This window comes from Candoia aspera, chromosome 2 (assembly GCF_035149785.1).
Source record: "Candoia aspera isolate rCanAsp1 chromosome 2, rCanAsp1.hap2, whole genome shotgun sequence".
NCBI lineage: Eukaryota > Metazoa > Chordata > Lepidosauria > Squamata > Boidae > Candoia > Candoia aspera.
In genome coordinates this window covers 193,199,809-193,223,377 of record NC_086154.1, presented here as the reverse complement: position 1 = coordinate 193,223,377, position 23,569 = coordinate 193,199,809, and the positions used below count along the sequence as shown (strand labels likewise).

The 23,569-nt window shown below is 38.0% G+C and overlaps 1 protein-coding gene across 2 annotated transcripts in view; it reads left to right on the top strand.

Moving 5' to 3' along the window:
- The first annotated feature begins 910 nt into the window (after positions 1–910).
- The window catches only part of SLC1A1 (solute carrier family 1 member 1), a 43,571-nt gene continuing 20,912 nt past the window's right edge, over positions 911–23,569 (top strand). For both annotated transcript variants that reach the window (XR_010067316.1, XM_063295084.1), the window contains exons 1-2: positions 911–1,411; positions 14,269–14,409. Coding sequence is in view for 1 of the 2 variants with exons in the window: in XM_063295084.1 (XP_063151154.1) it covers positions 1,312–1,411; positions 14,269–14,409 (241 nt within the window). In the remaining variant the exon portion in view is untranslated. The remainder of the gene's footprint in view (positions 1,412–14,268; positions 14,410–23,569) is intronic.

Here is a 23,569-nt window from a genome sequence, read left to right as displayed (position 1 = left end):
CCAAAATCATCAGATTAACAGGCTCAAGGAAAATTTGATACAGCAGAGATTTTTCTCCAATATCTTTCTTTAACAAACTCTCATACTGCGCGAAACAGGGAGGGGAAAAAATTCATCTGCACCAATATGATTCCCACACATGGTGGCTATGGTATTCAGCAAACAGCCTGGTTCACAAAATATGGCTTGTTTTGGGCTTGTAAGGCTAGATGAACCCATCCATCAATGTTCTGCATACTGTCTGAATCAAGTCATCGTTATTTATTCAATAAGCCATGGTTATAAATAGTCATGACCTGTAATTGGTCCATCATCTCCAATCTTCAGTCCTGATCATTTTTGCCCTTCCAGATGTATTCGACTAAGGCAAACCCGCAAGTTCCAATTCATTTCGGGTGACCACATCCACATATCTATGATTTTTTGGCAAAAGTAGTCAAGTAGTTTGCCATTGCCTTCTGACAGAATGTTTTAAACTCCCTGGTCCGGTTTACAGCCCTAAGATTTCCTATCGGTCTCTCATCCAAGTATTAGGCTCCGCCAAAGACTTCCAAGGGCTGTTGTCTACTGTGAGGACTATGTGAGGCTACAGACTCCACAATCCAGCTGGGAAAGAAGTGAGGATTCTGCTAAAAACTCTCCCTTGATGATGGGGAGTGGGGGGAAGGCCAAAGGCAAGCTCAATTTCCTCTTATGCTACGTTTCCTCATACACCAGTCTACCTCAGGATAAAGTCCAGGATAAGACTGGAAAAAGCCTTTCTGTCATACACCCTGAATAATTTCCTCTTTCTACTAGCAAGCACGCGGAAGCGAAGCGTGTTGGGTGACGCCCCCCCCCCCCCATCCTCCCACTGTCTGAAAGCGGGGTGGCGCAAATGGAGCGCAGGGCATCCGAGAAAGAGCGGGCGGGCACCTTTACCCGAGGCGGCTGAGCGTGGCAGAGGAGAGAGGGCGCGCGCGCATCAGAGCTTCCTCTCCGCCTCTGCGTCTAGCACTCCCAGATAGCAGCAGAAGCAGATGAGACCCGCAGAGCTGCGAACGCGCTCTGCCACCGCGAGCACGGCGTAACACTTCACGACCCCACGCGCGCACCCAGACACACACTCACACACACACACACGCACGCACGCACACGCACTCGAACCCGACAGCAGCCCGGAGAGGGTGAGCAACAGCCTTTCTGGCGTTGACGCCGCAGCCCCTGCGGTCCTTCACCTGCCCTCCACCGCGCCCCCCAGATCGCTCCGTGCCTCCTGACTTCCCGCCTGCCTCGCGCGCCTCTTTTCGGCGGCGACTAAGTGGAGACACCATGGGGAAGGAGCCGCTGGGTAAAAAAGAGGGATGCGACTGCAAGCGATTCCTGAAGAACAACTGGCTGCTTCTCAGCACCATCCTAGCCGTGGTTCTGGGTGAGTTGATGAGACCTTTGGGGTGGGAAGGGCAGGTGGTGAGGAAAGCGGCTGAAGCGCTGGGTGGGAAACGGGCTTTTCTCGGGGTGTGGGTACGCTTTCCTCTCGCTCGTGCCCACGCTGATTGGAAAGGACAATACAGACAAGAAAACATGTAGTTCTATGTGTAAATAATAAGAAAAAAAATTGAAATAGTCCTTGAAAGAATATACAGGCTTGCCGTTTTCCTCTGGCACCCTTCCTGAAAAAATGCTATGCTCTTGAGAGCAGATGAAGACAAATTAGCAGATGAGGGTTAGACTGGCTGAGGAATTGGTCCCCGTGTGATATCACGGACATATACAGTATAGGGTTAAGGAAAGTTCATCAGTCCTATTGCAATTATGGGGAAAACTGGAAATGAATAGATCATTCATTTAATATCCAAATTGCTGGTGTGGTGAAATACTGCTGAGCTGGTTCAGTACCGCCCTCTATAAAAGTTGTTGACATTAAGAAATCATAGCACTTAAATTCTAAACTCTTCTATTCTATTTAGATGATTCTAAAACCATCTATTTAGAAATAGGTCCCACGGAGTTCATGTCTAGCTTGGTGTCAGGTGTGATTCAGTTTATAATCTTAAATCTTTTCACAGGACTAGTCCCATTGCTGTTAATTAGGTTATATTCATCCAAGGGAACATTCCTTTCCTTCCCATTAAAGCCTCTGCCTTCCTCCAGTCTTTCAACCATATGTAATGATAATGAAAAGATTATGAAGATCTCAGATCCCTTCTGTGAATGTTTTATTAGAGATGTGTTGTCTAATGTAAAGTGAAACTGAATGAAATTTGTTTCTCACTAAGTAGATGTAGGGTTGCCAGCAGTGAGAGACTAAATGTGTGTATTCAGAAACAGGTTGTTCTGTGTTTAGTGGCATTTATAACCAAGTAGAACTATAGAAACCTAAGTGGCAACATATAAGTGAAGTTGGCTGGTCTCAGAATAGCTGAGCAGGGGTGGATCGTGTTTGTACTTGAAAGAAAGCTCAATCAGGAAATTCCATGGCAATAAGCTGTTGGAAAAAGCATCCCAAAAGTAGGCAATGGTGAACCTCTTCGATACTGTTGTCAAGAAGACAACATAATTGTTCATATTTAGTCATTGGGAACTTGACTTAAGGGTATCTTTAGCTTTTCCAACCCAACCCAATGTTGGAAAGAAATTAGGTAAAGGGGCATGATCTCTCTATCCATCGGCAAGGTAACTGTCCAATGGTGCAACAGAAAGAGACAATATTTGGTGTGGAGCACTGTTTTTCAATCTTGGCAACTTTAAGATGTGTGGACTTCAACTCCCAGAATTCCCCAGCCAGCATGCCAAGTTTGCAAAACACTGGTGTGGAGGAAGAAGTCAGCAAAAGAAAGAATGAGTTTGAAAATGGGCCTCGTTAGGCTGGGGGTTTGGAGAGATAAAAATCCCCCAGTGCATCCCTATGGGAGAAGCACTTGGGCAGCGAAGTAGAAGCCTTCTTACCTCCTCCATTCTAAGGCTCCTCCCCACCCCCCACCCCTGAGGGTCCTGTGGCCCAGAGCACAGAATTTGCAATCTGCCCTATGCATCCCAGGGCATGCATACTCAGAAACATCCACTAATGCAACACAGGAGGAACACAGAAACTTAGAGGCAACACAGGTGCCCCACTGTGACTAGACCCTCACGGACACACAGATTAAAAATTGCAGTATTGAGTTAGTTTACAATATACAGTTACAATATATAGTATTGTAATTATATATATCCTATATATAGTTAATTACATGGAACTGTATGGCTGCTGCTGGTAAAGGAGTTGGAAAGCATACAATAAGTCATGCGTGGTATGCTTTTCCTACCTTGTTTAAGGATGTAGGCAACCACAGTATTAGTCTACTTTCCATTCCTGAAAATGGTGCCATCACTTATTTATTTTTTATTTTATTTTATTTTATTTATTTTCTATCCTCCTTTATTATTTTTATAAATAACTCAATGCAGCGAACATACCTATTACTCCTTCCTCCTCCTGTTTTCCCCACAACAACAACCCTGTGAGGTGGGTTGGGCTGAGAGAGTGACTGGCCCAAGGTCACCCAGCTGGCTTTCATGCCCAAGGCGGCACTAGAACTCAGACTCCTGGTTTCTAGCCTGTTGCCTTAACCATTAGACCAAACTTTCTGTGATATCTAAGCCATATATAACACAAACTGGTTTTCCAGTGTAATTATGTACTAGAGACAAATATCTGTTTTTATATACCCTATAACTCATTTCAGTTTAAATTTCCTCAGTATAAAAAAAATAAAAATAAAAATAAAACACCCTTGACCATTGTTCCCTGCCAAGATTTATTAAATACTGATTTTATCTCCTTTATAACTGCACTCATTTCTTAGCATTAGTGTAACTATTAGACATGTAAATCAAATATATCCATCTAATATTAGTCTCCTGCAATATTGATCTATTGTTAAATGCTTGAACTTAAACAAGAATTCTGTAATGGTTGGAAACATGAATGCTAGAGAAAAAATGGTTCCATTTCCTCTTTTTTTCTCAATATTAATTTTTTGTTCAATTATTATTTTTCTCAATATTCCAAGAATACATTATTATATATAACAAGGCAAACTATATTCCATTCTTTTCTGAAGTAGCTGAATAATAATAATAAGAAAGCTTATGCTTATATGAATTCTATTAAACTCGTTGAAATTTATAGGCAGGACACTGCTTTGGAATTGGGGCCTGAATTACATACATACCCATCAAACTATTTCATTTCAAGGTAAACAACATTGTAAAAAGTGCAGAAAAAGTAAGAAATAATAAGCCAAAATAATTACATCATGAAGTAAGAAAAATAAATATGCCAAATCTACCTTACACTAACACCATTCATTATACTGCTCCATACTTTTCTATCCTTACAAACCATCTTTGCTTCAGTACGCTACTTCATACATTGTGTTTTGTTCTTTAAATGTCTCTCTTTCAGAGAATATCAGTAACCCCATCCAACCATAACTTTCTTGGTCTTCCATTCCTTCATATATTTGTTTTGCATGTTGACCCTCATTCATTCTCTCTGTATGACCAAACCCCCTGAATGTACATCTTTCATACTGGTCACTTACTTTTATATTCAATCCTCATTCATTCATTATTCATTCTGGTTCTTTTACTACACACACTTCTTACATAACCCATCCCATTGTATTCAATTCACTTTCACATTTCTCCTGAGATACTCAATTCTCACTCCTATATAACAAAGTGGGTAAAAGGATAATTTTATACACAGATATTTTTACTTGTTTTATGAAACATTTATTCCTCACAACAAACCACATACTGTATTACTTATCAGCTTTCTGCCAGTATCTGCATAGCTTAAAATTTCTCTTTTCCCAGTTGTACTAAATATTTTACACAAATTAATCAGTTTGCTCTAGTTTTTCACCATGTACATATAACTTCATTTTCCCTGTCTTATGCAACTACTTTTATCTTTAATATATTAATTTCAAATCCATATTGCTCATTACCTCATATTTGTCTCTCTGCAAATCATTCATATTCTTAGCCAACAGTCCCTGCTCAATGTTGAATCATTTCCTTAGCACTGAATTTATTTTCACTCATGTTTTATTTACATCATACATTGCTCTCATCTTATTCAGCAACCAACATTCAACTCCTTACTCATGCATAATGCAAGATAATTCACTTTATCAAATGCTTTCTCTAAATTAATAGATGTATAATTTTTTTTTCCACTGATCTGCTAAACAATAAGAATGTGGCCTGCATGGTCACAGTCTGGCATAAGGCCAAACCACACTTCCCTAATTTTGCTTACAGTCAGAATTCTGCCAAATACTATTTGCCCAGTGGTTTTTGCTTTCACTCTTGCTACCATTCCCTTTTTGTAGTGGAATAATTACTGTATGCTTCCAATTGTTAGGTGCAAATTCAGACTTCACATGTATCTTAAATGTTATACAGTCATTTCATAAATAAGATCCATTTTTTCCAGTTATACAGGCTACACCTGCAGCCTTACCATTTTTGAAAATTCTCATGGCATTTATAACTTCCTTTTCATCAGTTTCATTCTTGTATATATGGTTCTCATTCCCACACCTAGAATACTAGCATTTTTTTTAAATTTCAGTTTTATCGTATATCATTTTATCACACTTAGTTTTAATTACTTCATTGTGTTGGAGGCTTCTTGTTTAGTTTCTTTCATTCACTTCCAAAACTTTTTTTCTTTCACTCTGTATTTTTAATGTATTTTTTCCTTGCTCTTTTTGAATTCATTATTTGCAACCATTATTTCCCATATATATATACATATACATACATACATGATACAATATCTTTCTTTCAGCCTCCTTTTTGGCAGAATTATTCCCTTATATGTATTTTTTTTTCATCCATAGCCAATATTACCTCATAATTCCACCAATCATTTTTTTCATATAGTGAAGCCTTGTTTCAATGGACTAATTGCAGGGAGGGTTTTCTGTTATTAACAAATACCCAGTAAATCAGCAAGTATGGCATTACTGCAACATTTGGATAATTATATCATTTTGAAAAATCATGCAGATTACATAATTGTGTCCAATTACATTATTAGGGAAATGATACAAATTGCAGCAGATATGAGGTTTCATGTGTGCTAAGTCCATTACATCAGGATCCCACATGTCATAGTTTCATTATACTTCCTGTTAGTTCTCTCAAACAGAAACACATTAGTTCACATAAACTCCATTACATAGGGATTATATCTGAGACATGTAATGCCTCTTATTACACATTGGCAGTTCAGTGCAGATTTTCTTAAGAGTTTGCCACATTTGATGTGATGCAAATTCCCTTTGAGTAAATGTACATAGGATCTGATTTTATGTAATGCTTATGAATAAGTTGTTTGTGTCTATGTGTGTGTGTATGTGTGTGTGTGTGTGTGTGTATAGTATAAATAATAAAGTTAGAATCTTGAGCCACCTTAAAACATTTAGGATCAAAGTACACATCACATTATTGTTTTTTAAAAATATACTTCAGTTACTCATATATTTTGAAATAAAAACTTTCCAGCTGGATAAAGAAACTGCACTCTGTTCTAGCTGAAGATTCCCCTCCTACAGCTGCTGAATCCAAATGGCAAGTTGGGCCAAAAAAGAATATGGGGCCCTTTGGTCAAAGTCACATACTATCACTCCTTTCTTTTAGCTTCTTACAAATTAATTATTGCCAAAACTTCCATGATTAGAATCCACTTCTTTGGAGGTATAAAATGGACACTAGCTTATGAACGCCTATGCCATAATAAATCAGCTAGTCTTTACTGACAGGAGGACCCTGTGTTATTTTTTATTTTTGTTATATTCAGCAGGCAAAACAGGCAGATCTCTTGAAGTTGTTAAACCCAGACAAACCTAGTTAAATGTGCTCACTGATAACACATCATACTAAGCAGTCCTGCTCATTTTCTCCAGAAATTGCCTGGTGTCCCATGAGCTTCTGCGTCAGGATAGCCCTGACAAGGCTTCATCGCATCTCTAGCCCCATCTCAGTTCTGCCACAAGGCACAGTGGACAGGAGTCATGCACTGAAGCCAATTAAAGTTTTGAAGATACGTTGCACAGCCAGACCTAAGCAGTGAATTCTGCAATGGAAGCCTTGCTTTTTCAGCCTGTCTTCCTCTCCAGCTCTTTTTCCAGGAGGTTAGGCATGCAGAACGGTTTAGACATTCCCACAACACACCTGACTGGGTGAAATTATTTTATTTTCATGACATGACTGGATCTGATCTGGGTTAAATTTAAAGCCTTGCAAGTTAGTTGACTGGATCAGTTGATCCCACTGGATGTTCCCACAACACATGGACGTCAATGACCCAGTTAAGCATGCTGTGAGAACAGGACCAGTATGTCATTCTACAGTTCACATATCTCTTCTCTGAACAGTAAAGAGTGAGTAGTGGTGAATAGTCATGGCCCCTTTAACTATTAGCCAGTAAAACAGCGACCTCTGGTGGCAGGTGTCTGAAGGCAGCAGCAGCAGCAGTAGTAGAGTCTCGGTATTCGCCTTAAGCCACCAGCCAGTCCTTTCAGCTAGAGAAGGGAGCTTGTTATATTTTACAGCCTGTCCTGATTCCCTAAATTGGCCCAGTATCCTGAAGTATGAAGACATCTTTTATTCTACCACCAATATTAAAATTTCTTTATGTGGAATGGAGAAAACACCATCCTGTTTTCCTTCTCAAGCAGCAAAATATTTTGGTCTGGCCCTGCAAAAAATGATTTTTTTAAGATAACATATTATAAACACAGTCTACTATATTGAAGGCTCATTTATTTAAATGGGAATGTTAAATAAAACTTTACATCAGCAAATATATACAGTACCTTAATTTGAGTGTAAACTCTACTGGACTTCATTTATAAGATTCCATTATAAATTTCCCACAGAAATTGGGACTTAAAACTGTTGTAACTTCATTTTACTCTGTGCAACTCTTTCGGTTTTAAAAGAATAAAGGATATAATGACTTTAGGAAAATTCATGTTAAAACTGCTGAGAAGAAATAACTTGAGCGGAAACATACCTCTAATGAGCTGAATAGACTTCACTAGGGAGGCTCTGGCTCATGCACTTCTGGTATTTGGGCTAGTAATTTGCTTTACATAGGACTGCCACTGAAGATAATTTGAGAAATGCACAATGGCATTTGCAGGGGATGTAAAAGAAGTCAAGATGGTGGTCGTGGCAGTGTGATGAAAGTCCCACCGCTTTGCATGTGACATTTGGTATGTGTAAAAAAGGGACTTCAGTTGTACTGCTGCAACCCTCATGTTGATTTTTTGAAGCTATAGCTGATACAAAATGCAACCACCCACCCACTCAGATGAGTGGTGTTATTGCAGGATAATAATGATATTATGGGATCTCCACTGCTTTGTGGTCCAGTTCAAGGGGCTGGTAATTACCTATAGAGCCCCTTATAATTCAAGTCCTGGATACATTCAGAACCATTTACTGCTGTGAAATTAGCCTGTGCAGTATGAGTGAGCCAAGAGGGCATGGTGCGATACCCATACCCTGTCAGAGTTGAGGGCCTGGAAGCAGGCCTTCTCAGTTGCAGCCTCACTCTAGAACAGCTTGTCATCCAAGGTCAGGATGGCTCCTCCCTATTAACATTTAGGGAACCAGGAAGACTGTCACCTAACCTTTGTAAAACTTTCACAGCAGACAGATGTCCAGGCTTTGGGTCAGCTATCTAGGAGCCATCTGTCTCAAGATTGATTAACTGCTGGTTAACGGTAGAGATGTGGCTTATTCTGTGATGTGATATTTTTATGAGGTTTAGATTTTTGTGTTTCACTGTTTACGTTTTAGTGTTTGACTGGTTTTATGGTATCTTGAGCCTCCTCAATACTTTTTTTAAAATAATTTTTATTAAAGAGGTCTTCAACAGAATTAAAACAGTACAAATTTAAACTTGAAAGTAAGAAGAATAAAGAAAAGTAAAAGCTAAGTGAAAAAGAAATAAAAAGAGAAGTAGAAAAGAAGAAGTTAAAAAGTGGCTTCCAATCTTATTAACAGCAGTTATAAATGCATTTATATTTTACCTTCTCTAAAGTTATATCATAATTTTCTTTCCATAATCTACCCTTTCTAATCATCAAATCCAAAAATCACAAGTTTTGTTTTTCTTTTTTCAGCAAAAAGTCCATAAGGGGTTTCTAGTCACTAATAAATGTAGTCGTTGATCTTTCTCTAAGCAAACCAGTTAATTTTGCCATCTCTACTAATTCCATCATCTTAACTAACCATTCCTCCATTGTGGGTATTTCAAAGTCTTTCCATTTTTGTGCATATAATAGTCTTGCAGCAGTAATCATATATAAGAATAGCCTTCCCTGGCTCTTTTCTTATTGTCCATTAATCCCAGCAAAAAAAGTTCTGGTTTCACTTGAATATTAATTTTTAAAATTCTTTGTATCATTGCTCATTGCTCTTTTCATTTCATCTTGTACTCTCCATGCTTTTGTTCTAACAACTCTTGGTAAGTTAACCATTTCTCTTTAACTGCTGTTTCTTTCCTATAAAAGGCTTTTGTGCTGAGACCCATAAAGGCATTTTCGGGCACAGTCTAGGTTTATATCTATTCCATATTCTCAATATGGCATTAACCTTAACGTTATCATACCATAAGAAACCATGCCATCCAAACCTCAGATTGTGCTCTTCTAGTTCTAAAATTATCTGATTTCTCAGCAGAACCCCTTCTTTCATCCAGACCAAGCAGCAGGCTACAAAATACAGTTTCAAGTCAGGCAATCCCAATCCTCCTGGTTCCCTTGCATCTTGGAGAACCTCCTCAATTTTTGAATGGAACCAGCATACAAACTATAAAAAGTAAATAGGAGTTATAGGATTGCATCTATTACCCTTTTGTTATCCTGACAGATTGATGAAGAATAGCTTTAGCTTTACTATCCTAAAGTAGCTTACCAATAACATTGCATATACACACAAACACAAAGTTCAGTATTTTAAAGCACTGTTATTATGGAGCCCTTCCATGCTAGATATATTTTAATGTCTGCCTCTTTATAATTCAAAGCAATCAGTCACAATAAATGTCATAATAAAATAGTGTATGTTCAGTATTAGAAATCAAAATATTAACTTTCTGTAACTCAGTTTATTTTGAATTGCAAATCTGTCAGCTTGATCATACTTTTCTGAGTGTAAAACTCAAAATACTGTTCATTCTTTGTTTTCCTAAAGTTAGTGAATACCATCTTAAAGAAACTTAATTGAACATTTTATTTTCCAAGTTCAAAGTGTGCATGTTAAATGCACACAGATGTGCAATCTTGTATCAAGTTATCAGTCTCAAAAGGATTTGCTGATGCATCTATGAGTACATTTTATTTTTGCAATACTTTGTTGCACAATATAGGGTAATCGTAGATTTCAAAAGGATAAATTGGCAAATGATAGCCAGGCACCTCCTTCCTCCACATCTTTCAGCTAGAGATGTGAAGGCCTGAAAAGAATCAAGTTTTTTCCAGAGTGGGGAAAGACTGGAGAAGAAAAACACACAACTCATCTCCTGCCTGTTACAAAGAGTTTGTGTCAAGCTCCAGTCAGATTTTGTTAAGTTATTCCTGAAATTAAAAAAAAGTACTGGTAAATCCCCATTGATTCCTAGATATGATATTGAAGTTGCATACATCTTTTTGCCTATAGCATGCTGAATGTAGTTCTCCAGAAGATTTATATACAACACTTCTAACAGAACTGAACTTCAATGTTTCCAGGAGCATTTGTCTAATCTCACAGAAGGAAGAGCACAGAAAACAGGAATACTTTATTTCAGAGCAGAAAATACATTCTCTAGATATATAATTATATATCCATTCATAGAGTTCCTGGAAAACAAACTACACTATCAGATATAAGATGATATATTCAGAAGGAAGATACTAAAAACTAGAAAGATGTTTATTTCACTGTCTTTAGCATATAGTCTTACACTCCTGTACAATGTTAGCAGATTGTGGACAGAGGTACATTTTCCTAATGCCCCACTGCACAGTGAGTTTAAGGGGCAGCTACATATGGTGCAGAGAGAGGACCCATGTCTACAACTTGCTTGTGGATCCACCATGCATCATCCACCTTGTTGTGAAAGATCTGACAATCGCAACTTTGGAAATCAAAGCATAGATAAATTAGGAAAAAGAAATTGTAATGAAACACAGAAAATGGGGTAGGGTTTAGTAAGAATGTGAGTAATTCAGAACTCATCTGAGTCATTTTACAGCTGCCTACCAAGATGTCAATTATTTTCTTTAGTGTCTCTAATGTATTACTCCTGGTTGTTACATTAAATGAGATTTTTATGGCAGTTCATGTGGATAATGCTAACCTGAACAGTTTAGCTGTTTAACAGTTTATGAAAAATAAATTCCTTGTGCGTCAGCAAGAAATCCAATGAGCAGTCTAATCTTAAACAAAGGCTAAACCATTTGATACAATTTCTAAATATATTTCCACATCATACATTGTCAAAGTTCCTCTATATTCCATTCTAGCTTGCTTTAATTCTCATCCTTTCAAAAAAATTATTTCCTCTTATCAGGTAATTATCTGGCAAAGAGGAAGATTGCTGGAAAATATAAAGGCAAAAGAGGAAAAAAACTATCAGTGAGGAGAGTTGCATTTATAACCTTACAACATTCCACTTGGAAGGAGGAAGCTGAGTTAATTAGATGCCCTATATATCCTTTTATAATTAAGAGGGCGATACACATGAGGAAACATATTGCTCATCAAAGTTTGATTTGGTTTTATATTATCATAATGAAATAAATATCATAAATATCATGGCTTACTTTAAAAAAATTGGAGATTTACAGTATAATTGGATGAACCTGCCCAGCCAAGTATACCAACCAAGGTATACTTGACTGAGAAAAAATATTTGTGTGAAATCCATTCAAATTATGCAACCATATGTCTATATTAGCAGAGAAAATCGCTCTGCTAATGTTTCTTAGTGTGCTACCTGTTTATATCACTGTTATTTTGCATTTGCAAAATAATCCTACTGGAGATTTAGGTTAATTGCTCACATTATCTCTGGATAAGCCTTCTCTTTTTAATTAACTCTATGTACATGGTATCAATTTTTTCAGAATCTGAATTAAAAGTATAGATTTCTTTCATAAGGTACAAAGTCAATTTGATAAAGAAGTATTTAATAAAACAGAGGTATTTTTAGACCCAAAATTTATTCCTATTTAAGGGAGAGCCAAGTCATTTGCACTTTTAGTGCAAATATTAAGAAAGATAGTTCACATTTATCGCTCTCAAACAATTAAAACAGTTAAAGAAAATATATTAGAACAAACTTACGATATAATAAAAGCTATTGAGATGGAATCTGTGAGGCCTTTGTGACCATAATGGGTTTTCTAAGAGTTATTTTGGCATTTTCACAGAATTTTCTTTCAGCTATTACAGTCATATAGAGATAGTTGATGTTGAGGTGAGAATAAATAGTTCAGTTTCCTGCTAAAACTGAGTTACCTATATTGAGTTACAGCTGTTAAAGATAATGGTAGGAAAAATCAGAAGAATAGCAATATCTTAACTCATTGTACCCTGAATTAATCAGAGTGTAGTGCAAAATCCTATTGAGTTCAGTAGAATATATTCCCAGAAAAAGAGTTTCAGAATGGAATCTATATCAGTCTTACACATCTTTGCTGTGCCTTTAAAACCAAAAATAGGTTAGGGGTACAAATATTATCTATGATTAATTTTAATTAGCAGGATTAGCTCATATTAAAGAGAAAGTCTGTTGTTATTTTGTGGGCTGAGTTAAAAAAAAAGAATCCTGTGGATCCAATTTGGGGATTACATGTAATTTCACAAAATATACTCCAACCAATCCTCTAATCACATTATACATATGGTGCTGTAAATTTCAGAGATTTATAATGTAAGTATTAAGTCACATTCTAACACCCTGGCTAAGTCACATTCAAAAAGTACATTTTTTCTTAGCATATTGTCTGATCCCAGCTATTTTAGTAACCTGGGGTTCCATTTATAAGGAACCCAGTGATGAGGAGTCGATTCTTAACACTCTGCCCTGTAGTTCCTGCCAATGTATTTCTAGCAAGAGACACCTACATTAAGTGCAAGTTTTATTTTGCTGTTAAAATATGTTCCAATCAAACATGCCAACATTCAGTGAATATCCTTTTTTAAAAATCCTACCAAAATAGCAAATATTTAAGTTATTCTATGTGTGTATATCTGTATACAAACACACACACACACATACACACCAATTGGAATGGAAATCTTAAGTTTAAAATCAGCCTCTGCAGTTTGGTAACTTCCATCTGCCCCAGTTTCTAATATTGATGACTAAATTGTCAAATGGCTCTGAACAAAACCCTCTAATCTCTACCACACATAAGGATTCAAATGGGTGGCAGGAAATAACAATCACTAATACAAATGGTCAGGCAGATCTTTGTTGTTGTTTATTCATTTAGTCGCTTCCAACTCTTCGTGACTTCATGGACCAGTCCACGCCAGAGCTTCCTGTCGGTCGTCAACACCCCCAGCTCCCCCAGGGATGAGTCTGTCACCTCTAGAATATCATCCATCCACCTTGCCCTTGGTCGGCCCCTCTTCCTTTTGCCCTCCACTCTCCCTAGCATCAGCATCTTCTCCAGGGTGTCCTGTCTTCTCATTATGTGGCCAAAATATTTCAGTTTGGCCTTTAATATCATTCCCTCAAGTGAGCAGTCTGGAAACTGAACATTTGTATATTTCATTTCCCCAGACATAATGCATAGGGAGGTGTTAAGCCATAATGATAAGGGGTTTTTTTAATCCATTCAACCGTGTCCAATTCTCGGAGACTGCCTGGACAAGTCCCTGAAGTTTTCTGGGCAAGGTTTTTCAGAAGTGGTTTTCAATGGCTTCCTCCTAGGGCTGAGAGAAAGTGATTGGAGAAAGTCCCCCAGCTGGCTTTGTGCCTAAGGCACAAATATATAATATGTAAAATATGTTAAAAATGATAAGGTAATATATCTTAATTAAAAATTGCTCTTAAGATATGAAGATACGATCTGTGCAGCAAATGTTAGTAATATAGTGAGTGTGACTATTTGATTGAGGCTGAGTGTTGGTGGGAAAAGAAGGGGGCAGAGTCAATCCTTTGTCTCCTTTCTCTTTTTTATTATTATGTCTTATTTTGTAATTTATTCCATATTTTAGGCATAGGACTAGGACTTGCTGTTCGGGAATATGGAAAGCTCTCCAATCTGGACAAATTTTACTTTGCATTTCCTGGAGAAGTTCTGATGAGAATGCTCAAACTCATCATATTGCCATTAATTATATCAAGCATGATAACAGGTAAGAAAAAATGGTGTTTGAATTTGTCTTTTTCTTAACAGAGATAAAACTATTTAGTTAAAACTAATATTACATATTTAGACTTTGTTCCAATCTTATACTGAATCTACTTAAGTAAATGTTTACCACTGATTGAACAACTTTATAAGGATGAGTTTTGTACTGCAGAATATTAGAAAAATCAAAGGCTTTCAATGGCAGGTAAAATAAGCCCAAACAAAATCTTAGTCTAAATATCCAGGGGGGTCTAAAAAGCATATTTCTGCATTTTAAAAATATCTTGCTAAGTAAATCACAGCACTATTGCCTTTCTTATATTTTTTAAAACAAGCTTCTAATATGTTTTGTTAATTTGTTAAAGAAACAGCAGATTTTATGAGAATAGGATGCTTGAGAAACTGTTGTTTCTCTCTTTGCTGCTGTTTCCAATAAAATGGGGTTCATTCATCAACTAAAAATAAATAGTGTAGAATAAAATCTGGATCCTCTTCCAAAATACTCAAAATATTAATGCTTAAAAGAGACACTCAGTGGTAGAAATACACCCACACACTGAATAATCCTGTTCCTGGAGTCCTGGTTATTTTAGCGGGAACTCTAAAGTTAGAATAGGTTTAAACAATTAAGGTTTATATTCACAGTTTAACTTCCTCCTCCCTTCCAGTCAAGAAAGAATCACATAGAAGAGGAAGTAGACTTATTCTCTGTTAACCTAGTGGGTAGGAGCAGAATTGTTATTGTTCTTGTCATTATAAGATTTAGGCACTGCTAGACTCCGTTAGGGCTCTAGGCAGTTCACAACGTAAAACAAGCAACAACTTAAAAAATACAAAATATTAGTGGGTCTCAGTGGGTTAAAACTAAATAGGTTCTAGCAGGAAGAACTTTCTGACTATATGAGTTGTCAGCAAAAGAACAAGCTGCCACATGAAGTGATAATTAGCTCACTGGAGGTTTTCAGAGGCAGAATGGTCATCTGTCAGAGATTGTCTGGTGAATCCTGCACTTAGCAGCGGGATGGACTAGGTGAATTCTAAGGTCATCTCCAACTCCACAATTCTATGAACTGATAAATGGGTAATAATTGATACTAATCCCACAGGAACTGCATCTGGGCAGGGGGAACTGTATATAAAGATCTGATTAGAAAGAAAGAAAAAAAAGGAAGCAGAAAAAGCTATATACAGTAGCAAGGTTGATTGAGGCCATGAACTCTAATGATTCTAAAGTTGGGAAATCACAGAGTAATGTATTAAGGCCTGATGGTAATTAACAATAACTACTTGGGGAGTACATTTGTGTTCCCTTTTTGCAAGTGTTAAATAGAACTAAATGGTTCAAATAAATGTGAATTATGGAAGAAAGGTATCTATTAATGCGAGATTGCAAGGGTAGGAACTAGAGAAAGGCATGGTATCAGTATAATATTACATCAAAGTCTCTAGAAGAGTATTTATGGTGACCCACTTCTGCGCCTTTCCATTGGCACCACTGAAAGGAATGTTTGGTAATATACAGTGCATTTGGAAAGTATTCAGACACCCTTCACTTTTTTCAATTTTGTTATGTTGCAGCCTGATACTACAATCATTCAAATTCATTTTTTTTCTCATTAATCTACACTCAGTACCCCATAATGACCAAGTGAAAGCAGAATTTTAGAAATGTCTGTAAATTTATTAAAAAGGAAAAACTAAAATATCACATGTACATAAGTATTCAGACCCTTTACTCAGTACTTTGTTGAAGCACCTCTGGCAGCAATTACAGCCTCGAGTCTTTTCAGTATGACGCAACAAGCTTTGCACACCTGGATTGGGGGATTTTCTGCCATTCTTCTTTACAAATCCTCTCAAGCTCAATCAGGTTGGATGGGGACCATTGGTGGGGACAGTCTCTCCAGAGATGTTCAATAGCGTTCAAGTCAGGGCTCTGGCTAGGCCATTCTAGGACATTCACAGAGTTGTCCCTAAGCCATTTCTGTGTTGTCTTGGCTGTGTGCTTAGGATCATTGTCATGTTGGAAGGTGAACCTTTGGCCCAACCCGAGGTCCTGAGTGCTGTGGAACAGGTTTTCATTGAGGATATATTTTGTTCTATTCAGCTTTCCCTCAACCCTGACCAGTCTCCCAGTCCCTGATGCTGAAAAACACCCCCACAGCATGATGCTGCCACCACCATGCTTCACTGTTGGGATGGTATTGGGCAGGTGATGAGTGGTGCCTGGTGTCCTCCAGTCATAGCATTTAGAATTGAGGCCGAACAGTTCAATCTTGGTTTCATCAGACCAGAGAATCTTGTTCCTCACAGTCTGAGAGTCCTTCAGGTGCTGTTTTGCAAACTCCAAGCTGGCTTTCATGTGTTTTGCACTGAGGAGAGGCCACTCTGTGGCCCTTCCGTCTAGCCACTCTGCCATAAAGCCCAGATCGGTGGAGGGCTGCACTGATGGTTGTCCTTCTGGAACTTTGTCCCATCTCCACACAGGATCTTTGGAGCTCAGTCAGAGTTACCATCGGGTTCTTGGTCACCTCTCTTACTAAGGCTCTTCTCCCCCCGATTGCTCAGTTTGGCTGGGCGACCAGCTCTTGGAAGAGTCCTGGTTGTTCCAAACTTCTTCCATTTGAGAATTATGGAGGCCACTGTGCTCTTGGGGATCTTCAGTGCAGCAGAAATTTTTTTGTAGCCTTCCCCAGATCTGTGCCTTGCAATAATCCTGTCTCTGAGCTCTGCAGGCAGTTCCTCTGACCTCATGGCTTTTGCTCTGATACAGTATACACTATCAGCTGTGCAGCCTTCTATAGAGAGGTGTGTGCCTTTCCAAATCATGTCCAATCAATTTAATTTACCACAGGTGGACTCGTCAAGGTGTAGAAACAGGTCAGCAACTATCAAGAGAAATGGGAGGCACCTGAGCTAAATTTCAAGTGTTGTTGCAAAGGGTCTGAATACTTACATACATGTGATATTTCAGTTTTTCCTTTTTAATAAATTTAGACATTTCTAAAATTCTGTTTTCACTTTGTCATTATGGGGTACTGAGTGTAGATTAATGAGAAAAAAAATGAACTTGAACGATTGTAGTATCAGGCTGCAACATAACAAAATTGAAAAAAGTGAAGGGGGTCTAAATACTTTCCAAATGCACTATATCTAGCTATTTATTGGCAGCCAGGAATGGTGGTTTGTTATGAATTTCAATCTACAGTTCTGTAGGCACTCTTATTTACCAAATCTAATCTGTTAAATCTATTGTTTACCTTTACTGCATAATCATGTAGAATATGGTTGAGGTTGTAATTTGTTGTTCTGATGATTTTATTCATTTTCTTTAAGTTGTAAAGAGTTTCGATCTGAGCTGCAATCAGCACCAGTTCTTGTTTTTGCTGACTGAACAGTTTTTAAACTGTGTTTGCAGAGTATATGGTCAGTTTCATGTTATTATTGTCCATCCAGTGATGCCCATGTATAGAGTTGTCTTTTAGGCCATTGGAAGAAGGTATATGCTATAAACACTGAGTTTTCTTGGCAGATTAGTCTCTTTCCTTTTTGTTCTGTAGACTGAGGGCAAATTTTTCCACTATTCCAGATGACATTTTACTTCCATCATTAATATTACAGTGTTATATGTTTAGTATTATATTGTTGGGGGGTGTTGTGTTGACAACTCACTGTAGTCCAACTTCACATTCAACTTTTGGTTCCTTTGTGGATCTTGGAGAACTGAATTGGGTCACCGCAATATTGGTTGTCTTGCCTTAGTCTTTGACATCATTGTATCATTTCTGGGGTTGTATCAGAGGACTAACTTTGATAGCCTTTTGTTAATAATGATGGCTATTCTATTTCTCCTGTGATTTTCTTGCCTGCAGTAGAAGATCTGATGCTCCTCTCATGTGAAATGATCCATTCCAGTCCATTTCAGTTTGCTGAATACTAGAATATTTGTTTGTTTGTTTATGTGCTTAATCTTGACATTTCTACTGTGAAAACTTCAAATTTGCTTTAGTTCATGGTTCTGATATTCTACATGCCAGTGCAGCATTGAACTTTCCCTTTGTCTCTGGGCACATCAGCAGCTGGTCATCCTTTTGGCTTTGATCCAGTCATACCATAACCATTAGTACTACTCATACTTGCTTGTTACTCTTCTCCAGTGTCTTGCTGGATACCTTCTAACCTGGGGGGGAGGCGGAGGGGGTGTGGGGATCATCTTCCAGTGTCATGTTGACATTGTCCTGGTTCTAAATGCCCAGTTAATGTTCCTGACAGATTATTGCAGCTGTTTCCTTCTCTCCCTCCCCCACTTACATATGCACAGAGCCTCAACAGTTTGGGTGTTGGAAAAAGTGGTTGCTTGTAAAACTATGTCAGGCCCTCATCACAGGTTTCAATGACCATATAACAGCTTCACAGCCAAGCAGTTTTGCCCTCGTGCTAATAACACAGATAAACACATATAGCACATAGTAAAAATGGGGTGGAGATGAGACATTACAATTTAGTATTTCTCTTTTTCTGTGGAGGGGGAGGTGAGGGGATTTTTGTTACTCTAGGAATCATTGCAATTCAACAGGTGAGCACTGACTGAAGATTTTTTATACTTTCCTGCTAGTCAGATGGAGGGAGCACATGCTGTTTCCTGGCTTGCAGCATGCCAAGGTTGGCAGAGGTAAAGACAATCACAAGGGCAGCTTCAAACTGCTTTGGAGAGATTAAGGATAGAATCAGTGCTGTGTGGAGGTGGCCATTGTCTAAGGTAACAGTAGGTAACTCATGACTTAAGGAATCCTGACTGCTTTTCTGCCAGAACAGACTGGGTTTTTTTTTCAACTAATGCAACTGGGAAACAAGCCATGTTAAGCAGGATCAGTGGGAGGAGGGGGAAAGGGTCTGTCTTCCCAGTGGTCCTGCTCAAAATTCCTGTTTCCTAAGCAGGAAACGCGAAGTCTAGAGGCAAAGTTGCTGTAAGAAGAGAAGGATCTTCATTGCTTTCCTCTATTTTTTTCTAATATTTCCTGCTTCTATTAGCAGCAGGATGTGGTAAGGGAATGTGTGAGGAGCATGGGTTTTTTTCATTTTCATGAAATCCTCTAATTTAATAATTTCCTTTAAAATTGCTGTCTCTTTTTATCTCTATAATTTGCATAATGTAATCTTGATGCTAATATTGTGACTAGCATAATTCCCAAATAGCACTACTTGATACAGTATTAGAATCAGAAAACTAATGAAAACTCCATTCTAATAGAGTTTACTTAGAATGGAGTTTTCATTAGATTCTGACTGAGTCTTTTGAGGGACTATTTATTTTATAAAGATTTTAGACAAAATAGCAGATATGTAAGCTTAAGTTGGCCAAGTGGTATCAATCTTTTAAAGATGGACAAGGAATGTTGTATTATTTACAGTCTCTTACATCCCATTCCCTGAGACAAGCGTTCACAGAACTTCATTTTCAAACAATGCTAACAGCCTGTTTGGATGGAAGATATAAAAGATTATTAACTACACACCAATTATGCATTTGTAATAACTCACAGGTGGAAGATTTGAGCCATTACTTACTATTTTGCAAATTATATCAGAAACCCAGAGCTAGATTCCTCAGGCCTTTGTTAGTCGACCTTATTCTAGTTTAGAAGAAAAAAAATCTATTTCCATTGACTGATGTTGATAAGCTACATTGTTTGCAAGGGCCGCAAGGAAGATATGGAAGCAGATGTTGACAAACAGTGTTATTAATATAAGAGGGGATGCACTGAAGTGCTATGGATTGTTGTAATTTTATATGAATTTTGCTAAAATCTGTGGTTGCAAAAAAATATTTCAAAATCCCTTTGCTGTGGGACATTTCCACCATTTCCACCAACTGAAGTAACCTGGTTAAGTACCTGCATATATATCTAAAACCCACAGACTTCTAAAGTTTTGGCCAGGTTACTTTAATGTTATCCATTTTTTTTATTTTTTCTAATAGACAACAGTCCATCATAGTCTAATTTCTGAAAGACCTGGCCATCAAAATTTATATAAGCTCCAGAAGCATAAAAATACATTTACAATTTAATTTTGCACTGCAATGTAATATCTTAACCTGTTAAAGCTTATTTTACAAATAGCTTATTCCTTAACAGACTTCTTTAGATGAATATTTGAACATTAGTATTAGAGATGAGTAACTACATTAATTTAGAAAAAACTGCTTAATGTTTATATGTATGTGTGTGTGTTTGTGAATCAATTTAAATTAAAAACTAAATCACCAAGAAAACAATTACTTGTCACCTAGGTGTCTCAGGCCCTGGATATTTACAGGACTACCCTGCTCTCAGTGGCTCCTCGCTGTCTAATAAGATTGAATAGGATCCCTTCTCTTAGGGCAGTGTTTCTCAGCCTTGGCAACTTTGTGTGGACTCTAACTCCCAGAATTCCCTAGGCAACATGCTGGCTAGGGAATTCTGGGAGTTGAAGTCCACGCATCTTAAAGTTGCCAAAGTTGAGAAACACTGTCTAAGGAACTAATGAACCCAAACAATCAAACCTGTTTAATTGCAGCTCTCTTCCTTGGAATAGTTTGTCTCTCAAGATCATATGAGCCCCCACTCTATTGAATTTTAGGAGGGCTGTACAAACTTGGCTTTTTAAGAAAATCCTGCAAGGAGATCTAGTGTGAGTTGGGAGCCCCCCCCCCCAGGGGTTTTGTTTGTATGTTTAAAGTTCCTCAGTTATCATAGTCGTCTTTGTTTTTGTTTTTTTCATTCTAATGGTTAGTTTGCACTTTTGATAAATTGTTTTACTACTGTCATATTGTAAAAAGAGAAAGTAAGCTGCTCAGAGTCTTTTTGGGCTGGAGTGGTATATAAGCCTGTGTGTGTGTGTGTTTCAAATCTGTGAGACGTGTGTGTGTGTGTCTTTGAGTCAGTGTTGATTACTGGCACCTGCCTGGACAGGTCCCTGCAGTTTTCTTGGCAGGGTTTTCAGAAGTGGTTTGCCCTTGCCTCCTTCCTAGGGCTGAGAGAGAGCAGCTGGCCCAAGGTCACCCAGCTGGCTGGCTGGCTGGCTTCGTGCCTAAGGCAGGACTAGAACTCACCAGTCTCCCTGTTTCTAGCCTGATGCTACATCAAACTGGCTCTCTGTTGGTCTCTTCTGCCCTCTTTTGGTCCACATTTTTCTTAGTAGACACAGCTCAGCTCAGCCAGAGGGACAGCTGTAAAAAGCTTGCTGTGGAATGCTTGCTCATAATTAAAGAATCAGAGTTGCCTGGCAAGTGGGCAGCCATAAAATTGAATTAATTAATAAATTAATGTGACTGTTTTCAAGTCTTACATGCTGATGTATATCTCTCTGGCATTAGTCACTGAGAGTCCTGCTACTTAACAAGCTTCAATTTATAGCTGTGTTCACATCCCTTTCTCATGTAGGGAAGTGGGGGTGGGGTGACTGTGATTTTTCATCTGGTCTTGGCTGTTGGAAACCCTTATTGTCACTCAGACTGGTACTACTTGTGAGGCAATAGCTGGCATTTTCACTAATAATTTTTACTGGATGGCCTCTATTTATCATCAGTTGGGACACATTTCACAATTATTTCTGGAAGAGTTATCTATGTGTTATATGCTTTTCTTTTTCATGATTATGTTACAGCAGTAATCTCCTGATATGTGTTTCTGATTCTTCTGTCTGTCTTGGGACCCTAGTTAGGAACAGGGCAGTTCAAGCTATTACGTAGTTTCCATGCAGTTATTTTGTTTTGTTATATTACAGGGATCTTCACTGGTTCCTATTTGAGACAGAGCGCAGTTCAAGCTCTTGGTGCTTATATTATTTAGAGCCTCCAGTCAGAACACTCCTCCTTCCCTTATTTCTCCCTACAATCTGATCCAGTGTTTCTCAAGTTTGGCAACTTCAAGATATGTGGACTTCAACTCCCAGAATTCCCCAGCCAGCTCTACCCCTTTCATAAATGCATCCCGTGTCACTATATACATTCAAAAGGGGCGGTAATTGCACCTCAATGGCAAAACACTGCATGTCATTTGACTCTCCCTTGACCCTCATCCAACATCACAGATTAGCCTGAAGTTATTACGTTTATTCTGAATCAGTCCTAAATGAGGGAGTGTTACATTGCTTTTACATTTGTTCATTTTTCTCTATATTCATCTACATATATTAGTGTCCTATATTACAGCCATTCTGAACTTTAATACATGATGTGATCCAAGCCATATGCAATAGATTTTAAATGCTTTGTTTCAGAAGTTTGATTCTTTCCATACTTCAATATTTTACACAGAAGAAAACTCCTTCATCCAGTTTGAGTACACAATTCCCAGCTTTACTATTCAGGTGAAAGCCAGAAACAAGCGCTCCTGTAGTCTCTCCTCATCCTTCCTGTTTGCTTCCACTCTTCCTAACTGCATAAATTCCAGTTTAAAATAATCTCCATTTCATATATAATGGGTGAGTGTTTTAAACTGGAATTCATGCAATTAGGAAGAGTGGAAGCAAACAGGATGGTAGCTTAATGCCCATTTACTAACCAGGATCTTGACTAATATAACATTATTGAAGATTTTGGTTAATAAACCAACATTTAACTACCATTTTCATTTTAACTGCAAGGACTGATGAACCCATTTCTTATATAAAGGGTAAGGAAAACTGGAGGAGGTAGATGAAGAAGTAGAATGTTCTCAAATATTACATAATTGTTTGGCAAGTAAACAATTGGAGAGCCAATTTGGTGTAGTAGTTAAGGTACCAGGCTAGAAACCAGCAGTTCTAGTCTCACCTTAGGCATGAAACTAACTGGGTGACCTTGGGCCAGTCACTCTATCTCACCCCTAGGAAGAAAGCAGAGGTAAACCACTTCCAAAAATCTTGCCAAGAAAACTGCAGGGACTTGTCCAGGCAATCATCAGGAAAACACTGACTAGAAGGCACACACACACAAGTAAATAATTAGACTGGGCAAATATGAATTATGAATTCAGTTTTATAGTATAAATGGGGATATAGGTCAGTTGGGGTGCATGTGAATTGCAGAACATCCCAGATTTAATTTCTTCCACCTCAGTTCCTCAAAACCAGAGAATGATCTGAAACAAAGCTAGGAGTTTTTAGACCTGGAAAACTGCTGTCAGTTCTGGACAATACTG